The sequence below is a fragment of the Euprymna scolopes genome, chromosome 32 (assembly GCF_053919585.1).
Source record: "Euprymna scolopes isolate OS-2025 chromosome 32, ASM5391958v1, whole genome shotgun sequence".
NCBI lineage: Eukaryota > Metazoa > Mollusca > Cephalopoda > Sepiida > Sepiolidae > Euprymna > Euprymna scolopes.
The window spans coordinates 62,382,933-62,395,674 of NC_136513.1; the positions used below are offsets into that span (position 1 = coordinate 62,382,933).

At 33.1% G+C, this 12,742-nt stretch overlaps 1 protein-coding gene across 6 annotated transcripts in view; it reads left to right on the top strand.

Moving 5' to 3' along the window:
• The window catches only part of LOC145256384 (mitogen-activated protein kinase kinase kinase kinase 5-like), a 662,642-nt gene that overhangs the window by 530,744 nt on the left and 119,156 nt on the right, over positions 1-12,742 (top strand). For 2 of the 6 annotated variants that reach the window (XM_080115224.1, XM_080115223.1), the window contains one exon: positions 10,261-10,308. The exons of the other annotated variants lie outside the window; for them this stretch is intronic. In XM_080115224.1, the coding sequence (XP_079971350.1) occupies positions 10,261-10,308 (48 nt within the window). The remainder of the gene's footprint in view (positions 1-10,260; positions 10,309-12,742) is intronic. 6 annotated transcript variants of the gene reach the window in all.

Here is a 12,742-nt window from a genome sequence, read left to right on the forward strand (position 1 = left end):
CCTTGTCGGTTGCTGAGGAGACAACCTCGTGATTGTTGGTTAGTGGGGGAATTGTTGATTGCCCATTATTTACTACACTGTTGTAGATTTTCCAGAAGTCTCGAGTTCCTAGTTTTCGTGTTTCGATGCGCTTTTTAGTGGTTTCCGTAAATTCTCTCTTAGCTGTCGCTATTTCTTTCTTAACGTTACTTCTAGCTTCTATATACTTCAGTCTGTTTGAACTGGACTTATGTCGGTTAAACCTACGGTATGCATGCTGCTTTTGAGCAATGGCAGTTGCACAAGTCAACGTAAACCATTGGGGAGAGTGGGGCTTACTATAAAATTTCCGCATGGGAACATGCACTTCGATCGCAGTTTTGAACCAGTCAGTGGTCTCATTTGCACACTGTTCAGCAGGGAGAGAAAAATTATTTCTCCATGGGGCATCTCTGATTAGTTCCCTGATGGCTTCCCAGTCAGCCTTTTTGTAATATCTTGTTGTTTTGAGCACTGGCTCTTCAGTTTTGGCTATAGAGTTTAGGGCGATTTCAACCATTATCACTGCATGATCAGCGTTCCCGAGTGGGCTGTGGGCCTTCGTTATGCAGTCATCGGGAACTGTGGTCAAAAACAGATCTAAAAGTGATGCGTGTTCTTCCTGGTCAGGGAACGGGTTGGAAACGTAACAATTTGTGATAGGGAGTGAGATATAGTGAAGCTATGAGTTGTGCTGCCCGCTGCATCTGTGTAAGTAGAGAATCCAAGCCAGTTTTTGTGGTGGACATTAAAGTCACCAAATACATGTATTTGTGCGCTAGTGTTGAGGGAGAGTGCCGTGTCTATGCTGTCAGAGACTTTGTTTATTATGGTGCAGTCCTGAGTCGAGGGAGAGCGGAAGAGAAAATAATAGTAGCTAATATTGTGTTGCATGTTTAGTCTAAAGCATATAAAGGCTTGATCATCTGTTTCTAGGTTTGTTTCTCTAGTCAGTCTAGTATTACGAATGTAAACTCCAAGTCCATGCATATGTCTGTCAGAGTCCTTACGGCAGAGTGGGAGATATCCAGGCATGTTAAAGTAGTTAGAGGGGATGGAGGAGTGTAGGTTAGTCTCACTTAGTGCTAAGATATCCGGAGTATTTGTTAAGAAAAATGCTTCAACATCAGCTAAATTAGTTCTAAGCCCACGGATATTTGTGAATGCAAGACTCAAGGGAGGAGGCAAGTTGAATTTGTTCGTCCCTAAGCCTGGTTTAAGCTTATTTTTAGATTGTACTGTTGTCATATTTTTTTTTAAAGAGTTTCGGTTTAGGTAAGGGGGAGCTAAACAAGAGGTTATGCAGAGCATCAGACATGCATCACAAGTAGACCATCAGCTGACCTTTCTCCAATTAGGATTGTGGCCTCAGGAAAGCCCACCGGGGATGAGTGCAGGGTCCCTTTCCATGCGCGTCATGGCACTACAAACAACCCGATATTATTCAACTGTTGATGGAGCAGCCGCTCTAAGCGCTACCAAAGAGTTAGGGCTCCTGTACTACCAGTCGGGAACAGCAGCCAGGAACTGTCAATCCGGTACCCTCAACCCATTAGAAGAAGGTCAACCCAATCTAATTGTTCAGGCATATATCATACTCAAGCACTCCCAAATGTCTAGTTTTAGGGATGGGGTGTGCTGGGAATGGGGAAAAATGGCGTTTGTTGCCCTAGCCAGGAAACAAGATCTACCGCTGGGTATTTCTGTCAAATCACTGAGATAGTGTCTCTGCGCTTGACTAATAGGCAAAGAAGAAGTATGGAAGCCGGGCGATAGACAGAACCTATCTCTCCTTAAGCAGTTTAGGTTTGCAAACTGGTGAATTTGTTTTAGTCACCAGCTCTAGGAAGGTTGTCATCTAAGACTGAAGAGGCCTCCCTCCCCTTTGGTTTAATTTCAGAGTTTTCCTTCTCCTAGACGGATGATCTGGGAAGACCTACTGGGTCCATCAGCACTGAGAGGGTTTTCTCCGCGCCTAGGTTCTAATCCAGGTATTTCTGCGATCCCGCGTGGTTAGTTAGTGTTACTGGGTTAGTTTGTGGGGGTTATATCTCTGCTGATTAGTTACACTCCTCAAAGTGATTTAGAGACATTGCTATTTAATTGTTAATGGATAAAGGGAGTGAGTGGAGTTCATGCAGTGTAAGCATCTATGATTGTAAGAAGGCTTGTTAGGGAGGAGATAATGTGGTTTGAGTCTTACCCTTTTTATTTATTTTATTTTATTGAGCTTCCCCTAGACGAGAGCCACCCATATCAATTGTTGCCAGATGGGGATCAGAGCGTTGATGATGTAAAGATAGGAGCTTGGTTTCAGATGCATTAAAAGTAGCCAGCCACCTCCTCCCCCACTGTACCACGCGCTCAAGATCAGGGGAGAGAGAATCTGAGATAACTTTGTCATTTACGGCCTTTGATGTGTTGCCATAGATGGTCGTGTCATCAGCATAAATGTCAACGAATGATTTAAGTATGTGTTTTGGGAGATCATTGATGTATATCAGGAAGAGAGTTCTGCATAGGATGGACCCCTGAGGGACTCCTGCATTAATATTGATGGCCTCTGATTTCTGCCCATCAACTACTACTCTTATGAGCCTATCGGAGAGAAATGATTTTATGATTGAGAAAGCATTTCCAGTTATACCGTAGCTGGAAATCTTGTGAAGTAGGCCCTTATGCCATACCTTATCGAAGGCCTTTGACATGTCAAGAGCAATTTCCCTAGAGAGGGAGCCTTTGTCAAGAGATTCACTAATCCTATGAGATATAACAGTTAGCACATCTGGCAGAACGGAAACCATATTGCATGTCACTAAGAAGGTTATTTCTGCTAAGGTGGTTGACTACTTCTCTATTTAATATGGATTCCAGCAGCTTACTTATGACACACAGGAGACTTATTGGTCTATTGGAGGGAGAGGACTTATCACCTGAGTTCTTAAATACAGGGCATACTGATGAGGTTTTCCAGGGTCTTGGGAAGCACTTCTCCTTAAGGCAACGCTTAAAGAGTTTTGTAAGTAGGGGGGCAAGTTCTAGTTGAAGCTTTTTCAACACAATGATTGGAATGCCGTCAGGTCCAGTTGCTTTACTGGAATCAAGGTTCTTGATTAGCTTGGCGACATCACGCACAGATATTTGTATGTTGCAAAGCGTGTTGTCCGTTATATGAGGAAATACAGGGAGTTGATGGCCTTCGTCGCAAAGGGTAGAATTAGCTGCAAAGTTCTTGGCAAATAGTTTGGCCTTGCTTGATGCTGACGAGATGACCTCAGGTCCATTGATGATGGTTGGAATAGAACGCACGCTTCTGTTCAGGATCCTGTTTGCTATTTGCTAAAACTGGTGGGAACCAAGCCACTGCTCAGCTACTTTGGATTTAACGGACTGAGCATATAGCTCTCTTGCATTTTTTTATTACTCTTTTGCAATGGTTGCTGACAGTCCTGAAGGCAGCTTTAGTCTCAGTGCATCTATTACGTTGCTAGCTATGGAAAAAGTGATTTCTGTGTGCAATGGCAGAGAATGGGGAGAACCATGGTTGGCTGTTAGGTTTTTGTTGGAATTTTTTGAATGGTATGAATCGATCTATGCCTACAATTAGCCATTCGGTCAGGTCTGATACTATGGAGGACACATCGTTTTTAAACATGGAATGCAGTGGTAGATCGGATATAAGTGTACGGAAGCTATCCCAGTCAGCGGTAGAGTATTGATATATAGTACGGTGGAGAGGTACACCTCCAGACTTATTGTATTTCGTTTTTATCTTAACTGATACAACCGCGTGGACGGAAGATCCCAGAGGAGACAGAACGGAACTTGAACATAGCTCAGGGGAAGTTGTGAGAAAAAGGTCTAGAAGGCTAGTATACTGACCGGAAGTATCAGGCACTCGGATGTGTTCGTGGACAATCTGGGTGAGATCATAGGCAATGGCAAAATCATGACAGAACCTCCCCTCATCATTGTTAGAGTGGGTCAGCCATTCCGCATTGTGGACATTGAAGTCACCACAAATGTGGATGTTAGCTGAAGGGTGAGCAGACAGGATTTGGTAAATTTTTTCAGATATGCTCTTAAGGATAGTAACTCCGCTGTTGTGGGGGCGATAGAGAGCGAATATAAATGCAGTGGTGTAAGCAAGTGCAACCCGGAAGCACATATAAGGTAAATTAGGGTCTTCTCTGGAGATATCCCTACCACACGGAAAGCCATCTTTAATGTAAGCACATATTCCATGTCCATGGCGATCTTGGGGGTCAGATTTAGATGTTAAGTTAGAGTATCCTTTTATTATGAATTCGTCAAGGGAAGCGGTCGGCCTAATGCCAGTTTCACTTAGGAAGAATATGTCTGATTTCGTCTGCTGTAATTGTGTTTCAACCTCTGGAAGGTTGGAACGTAGACCCCTGATGTTGAAGGAGACATGGTAGTAGGGGTCTACGTTGGAGGATGGGGTTCTAGGTTTACACGTATACATGGATCTAACTAAATAACTTGATTTGAGCCCAAAACAATAAATGTTAAGGGGTCATAATAGGGGTGAAAGTTTTTTTTTTTTTTTAAATTGACCTCTGTGGTCTCTACCAAATTAGTCAGACGATTTCTGATCTAAACATTTGAAATTTTTCATAAAGTGTATTCAGAAATAGGGCCAGCTTTTAAATCAGTTTGGGCCGAAAATTTGAGCTACCAATATATAAATGTATGTATGTTTGCATGTCTGCCTAAAACTTTCGACAGAGGCAACGAATTTTCACAAGATCAGTATTGTTTTTAAGCGCAACCATTCAGACGACAAATACGGAAAAATTGGCTAAAAACATTAATTTCTTCACCCTCAACTGGACACTTTTCAACAAGGAGGGGTTGCTTTTTTCTCCGATATTTTTGAAAGTCATCCCCTCTTTTCGATTGTCTAGCCTTAATTTAAACTTACGTCACTTCCGGTTTGCCGGTGGTTGTAACAGCAAAGACGTCACGTTTTTTCCCCACATTCTTTTCCTCCTTCACGGTATGGGTTTGAGCCTGCCTTCCTACTACCACTTTTTTTTTTTTTGCTCAACACATACCTCCAAACACCCGGGTAACGCCAGGCACCCATGCTCGTTCCAAATAAATTAAATATATTATCAATATAATTGTTATTTGAAATTTATTAAATAACAATTTTAAATAGAACACTTAAAACAATTCTCTCGCTAGAAACATTAACTAACATATTGCTATTTAGTAAAATTAATTTTCCTTAATGTAATATACAAATGAGATGACCTCTTAATTGTATATTTTGCGAGAATCATACTATATATAGAAATAAATGGGAGAGTAAAGTTACGGATCTTTTGTATATATTAATCAAATTGCGAACAAACAAACAAACAGACAGAAATACGAATTTATATATATATATATATAATGTAGGTTGCTTATATATATTCGTATATATATATATATATATATATATATATATATATATATATATATATATATATATATATATATATATATATAATGTAGGTTGCTTATGTATATTCGTGTAGATAGGTACTTGAGATACCTTGGTTGGAGGTATGAATAATCAAACGTATTTGAATTAACTCTTGTTTTCTTTTTATTGTTTTAATTTTCTATTTAGTTTTAATGTGATTTTATCTTTTTATTTGTAGTTTACTTTTTATATGTTTATCTCTTAATTTCAGCTCATTCAATTAATTTTGTTTATTTCTAATTTTATTTTTATTTTATTTAGTTTTGTTTCTGTCTTGAATTTTTGCATTTATGGAATTTTCATCCATCTGGTTTCAAATTGATAGATTTATGTCCTAATAGTATTAAGGGGTAAATAGAAATGTGTGTGTGTGTGTGTGTGTGTGTGTATATATATATATATATATATATATATATATATATATATATATATATATATATATATAAACGGATATAGATAGAAATGAGAGATAAAAAAATACATATGTATAGTGGATTTATATGTAGGTGTAAATTATTCTTAACCAGCTAACAGATTTAAAATGTTGCTTTAGATTTATTTAGAACTGAATAATAAATTTTTATAAACTTGTTAGAATGGCACAAGATTTATCCTGTTCTACTCTCCCTCATAAGAAAGGAAAAATTTGAAAAAATAACTTGTGTTTGAAACCAGTTGAGCTGATGATGATGGATTTGAAAATAAATCTCAGCTGAAAAATGTATGCACATATGTAGTAAACAATGTTTGTATAAATAAAGCAAATTATACAATTATATATATATATATATATATATATATATATATATACACACACTAGAAGGTCGTTCAGTGTTGCCTGATTGTAAGATACATTTCAATATGATATTTTAATGTATGCAGATTTTGTATTTTTTATGATAGAGCCAATACTCCATTGTACCCAATACACAGTGATTTCAAAAGTTCAAAAAATACGCATGACTTGGATGCTATCAGCTAAAATTGAAACCAAAACAGAGCATTCCAGCCTTAATCGTTAAGTTTAAAAAGTTTGTTAGAAATGACGTCATGATTTGAGGTCAAATTTGAGACATTGACAAATAAATTGAGAATTTTAGTATAATAGATATATATATATATATATATATATCTATATATATATATATATATATACTACCTTCGCTCAACAGTAACCGATCTGTAACCTTCTTTGTTTAGCATATAATAGCTTATAAGAAAATAGGACAATAAAAATTACTATTATTTCGCTTAATAAAAATCGAATTAAGTTTTTTATTAAATCAATTTAATTAATATTATAAATATTAATTAAATGATTAACCAATTATGTGTGTGTGTGTGTATATATATATATATATATATATATATATATATATATATATATATATATATATAAAAGAAAGTGTTAGAAGGCTATCACAATGCAAGGAATGGAAAGTTATTGGTGGAAGGAAGTCGAAAGAAAGTTATATATCTCCCAAAACCTATAGCCTTGATGGAGAGGCAGACTAAAACTTGCTATTATGATTTCAAATGATCTGAAATAACAGCAAAGGGAGACTTGATTCCAAACTCCTATTATATTATTTTAAATTTCTTTATATTTTTCTTTTTAATATTTATATCAGATATGTATTCTTTTTTATATTTATTTCAGATATGCATTCTTTTTTTATATTTATAAATAAATAAAAAGGAAACAAACCGAGTTATGTGTCCATCAACATTTCGTCTTTATTTCAAAACTTCCTCTGGATGAATGAAATTGAAAATGAATTTCATTCATTCAGAGGAAGTTTCAAAATAAAGAAAAAAGACGAAACCTTGATGAACACAAACTCGGTTTGTTCCTTTTTTATCTTTATTTGGTTGGAATTCGATGTCCATTATTCTCATCATATCTATCTCTCTTTCTCTCTCTAGAGAGAGAGAGAGAATTATTCCAGGTTAATATTATTCAGAGTTATATTATCCAATGAATTTAATGAATGCTCAATACAAAGTAGAACAAGATATATTTTTTATTTATTTTTACATAAACATTTAAGTATAGCTACATAGTCATGAGTATGTTTCAGTAAACTAGTTATAAATAGCTAGATACTCATGACTGTAGGTATACGTAAATGTTTATGTAAAAACAAATAAAAAGTATACATGTATGTTTCTATCTCTACTATTATATAAAAGGAACTTTGTGCATGTTCATTCTCTATGGACTCCGAAATGGCTGGGCCTATTTTTATGAAATTTCACACAAATGTACTTTATGTATATGACAGTGTTCTTAGATAGGTTGTGTATCGGAAGGTCTTCGATAAGTATCGATAATCAAAAAAATATAATGAAAGAAGGAACAGGCGATTTTGACCTAAGTCAACCTAACATCACAAGTACATTTGAGAAATTTTATTATCGTACAAGCTGAAAGGCTCAATATATAAAATCAACACTAGGTTCTTTGATATGACAAGGACGTATTTGAAATGAATGCTTCTGTTTAAAGCATGAATGAACCATGATACTTGACTTTTTCATTTTAACCTTTAATTTAAACCATTATATATAAAATTAATTTTATAAAATCAACAGTGCAATGTAGACTACAATGTATTGTGGACTAAGTCACTGCAGGACAGCATGTGAAGTTTTCTCCTGGTGCACCACAATCAGTCACCAACTAGTGCTCTAGTTGGTGACCGATTGAATGGCCATCAATTTGATTGAAAAATGAGCAATTTTACTGATTTCAATGACAATAAAAATACGCAAGTGTGAAACATTTGATCATCATTCAGTCCCAGGCAGGTCTCCCTGCTGTAGTATATAGATATAATCAGTTTGTCATTTAATTTATTCTATTTTGATCCAGTCTCATTTTCTCTGACATTCTTTTCTCATCAGGGCTTAATTAATAAGAATCAATAAATAAACCACTTAACATAATAGAATAAAAATTAATAATAATGATAATCAATAGGTATTATTGACTATAAAAAATGAAATAATAATAAAAAAGACACCTAACATGCAAATTCACAGTCAACTTTATTCATCGATCCTGAAAACTTTCCATTCCTTACATTGGGATAGTTTTCTAACACTTCCCTAAATACATGACTCACAATGCTTCAAGTAAACTACATCTCATTAAATATATATATATATATATATATATATATATATATATATATATATATATATATAATTTATTCCAGGTAGAAAGATATCTAAAAATTAAGAATAAGTGAATTTCAACAAGGGTCGTTGATAGTGCTCAATCAAAGAGAGCAAATTATAGTTTTTATTATTCTTTATGTAAATACAGTCATATCTTGCTATGATGTGCAGACCGTTTCAATCATGATAGATCTCATCAGGCAAGAAAATTTAAAATTAAAAAGAGTTCAAGACCATTTGTAATTTTAGAGGAGAGAAAATATACTTTGCCATACTGGTGTGAAGCAAGGTTAATGTTCTTATGGATTTAAATTTAATTACAAAAATCTAATTTCAGTTAAAGGAGGGGGGGTAAAGGATGGTCTTGGGGAAGGATTAGAGAGAGTGATAAGAAGAGAAAGGGTAACACAGATATAGAGGGGGGTATGAATTCACTAATAGGGAGAAAGGAGGGGTGGGAAGACATACAGAAGAAAACAGTTGACATGTAAGGACGGTGGTGTCAGGAGGAGATATTTACTATTTTATAATTCGAATCATTTAAAAATGTCTCGACTATGGAAAAGGGTTCACTGAATTGGCTCATATTGTCTGTCTATTTATTATTTTTTTGTTTAATTATATCTTTTGTTTGGAAAATAACAAAGACTTTTTAATATGAGATCAGATCTGGCTTCCCAAGTAGCCTGGGTTAGACTTAATTTTATTTATTTACTAGACTACCCGTGACCCGTTGGGTCAGTATGTTATATTAGCTATGGAATTCATGTATGAGCGTGACACTTGTGACGTAAAGAAAATAGGTTTTTTTGGACATAACAGAAACATTTCTATGAAAGTATATTAAAATGAAAAAAGAATATAGATAGATTTCTATGAGTCATTCTGTTTATTATAATTGATTATTTTTGAAAAAAAAAATTTACAGTTGCTGAATTATAAGTGGTTGGCCATACTTATAGGTAAATGTGCACTGAACAGATACCATAATACCTATTACACATTTTATGCTATTGTTGTTCTTAGTCTGATTTGGCAACTTGTGTCAAAAATCTATGTAGCTATTATCAAAAAATTCAATTAGTTATTAGATCTAGTTTTTGAAATCTGCTTTGACAAAAATATCCGGGTTGTACAAAAATATTTAAAAAAAAAAAAATCTAAATGCCATTATTTTGAAATTTTCAATTAAATTATCTCGTTCTTTTCTAAAAGAAAATAGTTAACCCATATTTTACCAGTTTTACCTTTTTTTTTTTACATTAATTTTGACCCTATTTCTCTATGACTTTCAATTTCAAGATTGCATTTACATGGACAAACACAAACTCAGATCTGATTCAAATACTCTTCAAATGTTATAGAATATAAAAGACAAATAGAATCATGTTCATCATTTTTATGATTCTTCAGCTGAGCTTATTTTCTGATATTTTGCCTTTGTTTTTAAAAAGATTTTGTTGCTTGTTTATTTTGAGATTAGAAAAATGATAAAAGCTTTGCTTTGTAGACTGATTTATTTCCTCTGTTTTCTTTTTCCTGCTTCTCCCATTTTTTTCTAGGATGGAGCTAACACTTCGACAAAGACAGCGTACCTTTTCAATAAAAAGGTATCACTTTCTTCTCGGTGTGCGGCTGCTGCCTCCCATTCCCACTGACACTAGAGATTGGACCATTCTTTTAAATCCTCCTTGCTACATGTTTTTTTTTTTTTTATGACTGTGGGTGTGTGGGCGTATCTGCTTGTTTTGTCTTTTTCCCCAGCATGTTTTTATTGCTTAAACATTGCATGTCTTCAAGAATAATACAATTATTTTTTTTCTTTAAATGACTTATTCAAAACTGTTTCAATATAAAGTTTGCTAATGTAAAACATAAACTGAATATTAAATTTTTCAGAAGTCTTTGATGTTATTTAGAAATGACTTCATTTTTATGCAGTTTAACTTTTGATTTTCTCAAAATTGGTTGATTAGATTTCCAAACAAATGTTCCTATCTTATATGAACAGAGAAAACTGAACAAAGTTTTCTTTTTTGAATGCTTTACTTTGTTCAAAATAGCCTTTTTTATGAAAATAGCCTTTTTTTTTTCTTTTTTTTTGTATCTAAAATTAATTTTTGCTTAATTAAAATTTTAAGTGGTTATTTGCATGAAATAAATAGAAATGAGCTAAGGAAAATGGCTTTTCCCCCAAAGGATTCCAAAACTCTTCTGCAAAATCCAACAAAAGTTGTGATCAGTGGTTGTTGCCATTATTTTACCAGTACATTTTATTTCAATTAGTATTTTAATTTTAGAAAGTGGTAATTAGTTTCCTAGAGATGAACCAAAAATCTTTGATTAGGTTTTAAATTGTAAATTTGTCTGCACATGCCACTTGGAATTTCTTCAATGAAAAAATAAAAATGGCTAAGCAATCTTAATTCTCATTTTGGTGTTATTCACAGCATTTTGGCTCATCTACTTTCTGGCATTATCCAAATCACAGCTTTTTCACATGTCTGAATGTTTGTCAAAAAGACATTCGCAGTGTGCTTATGAGTTCAATCCTGGATCAAATTTCAATGATACTATTAAAAATTTACTACTTACAAAATGTAAACACTAAAATAAATGAAATCTAAAAATTATCGATAAATATGCTCTGTATATGTATAAAACAAGCAATATTTTAAGATTTAATAATTTATTAATAATTCTTTATGTAAGAACATCAATTATAATTAATTAAAAAAAGAAAGAAACTATTTATTCAATAAATTTAAACATTAAGTTTACAAATATTTAAAAAAATAACTACCACTAAAATGAACAATTATTTGTAATACATGTCTTTGATAAATTATAATTCCAACTAAAAATTGTAATTATAATTTATTTAAACCAAACTACATTTTCCATTTATTTAAGGTTATATTTATTCAAATTGGCACTTCACTCATCAACAATGGTAACATTTTTTTTAATATATAAAAACATCAATAGAAGTAATTAAAGAAAATGAATTATTATTAAATGGCTATGGCCTTTTTTTCTGCTTAACCAAATTCTAGACACAATTTTTAGTTGGAATTAATGAAACACATGTATTACAAATGATTGTTTATTTTTATTAGTGGTAGTTAAAAGGTGCAATTTTATTTGGCCTATGATGATGGTTACACATTATATATTCTTATACTTAAAGTCACTTGAAAAAAAAACAGTTGATATTTGCTATAATGTTGCTTGGCAAACACATCCATATAGCAACATAAACATTTTGCCACTACAAATTACACAAACCGATTTTAAATAGAGAATGTACTCTACTCACCTAAAACATATTTTGTGAACATTGTGAAACAAACACAACACTCTTTATTTTTCATTAAATTCACTTGAGAAAAAAACAACATTTAGTTTGTTTATAATACTCATACTTCAGTTAACTATTTCTGATTAATGCCATGGTTCATGTGAATATATACTAGATTATCTCAATTTATGTTACACTCAAATGAATAGCCCTCCTTCTCTCTCTGTCTATAATATATACATAAGAAACAGACACAAGATGCATATTATGTAATAGACCATTTGTTGATGCATATTATATTATTTGTTTTGTTATTTTTCTTATGAATCCAACCCCCTCTGCATGTGTAAATATTGGCCTACTGTTTTTCTTCCATTTCTTTGTTCAAGTCTTTGTCATCAGTTGGAGTTGTTGTCTATTTAAAATTTTGACTATTATTGTCTGAGTTCTTCATTGTTTGAATTTTTAGCTTTTCAATTTTTCCATTCAGATTTTTAATAGAAACTTTATTTTAACGTTTATTCACTAATTTATTTCAGACACTATTGAAATACTGACATCAGGTGCTTAAGATAATTTTTTGACATTTTGACATGGGTTTTGTTAAACAATTTTTTTATTTTAAAAAAAAATTTTTTTGTTTTTGTTTCATGGAAATTACTCCAGATAAAGCACCAGACCATTTAATGTAGGGAACTGAAATAAAATACTACTGCTGTTTTTTTTGTTTGTTTTGTTTTTTC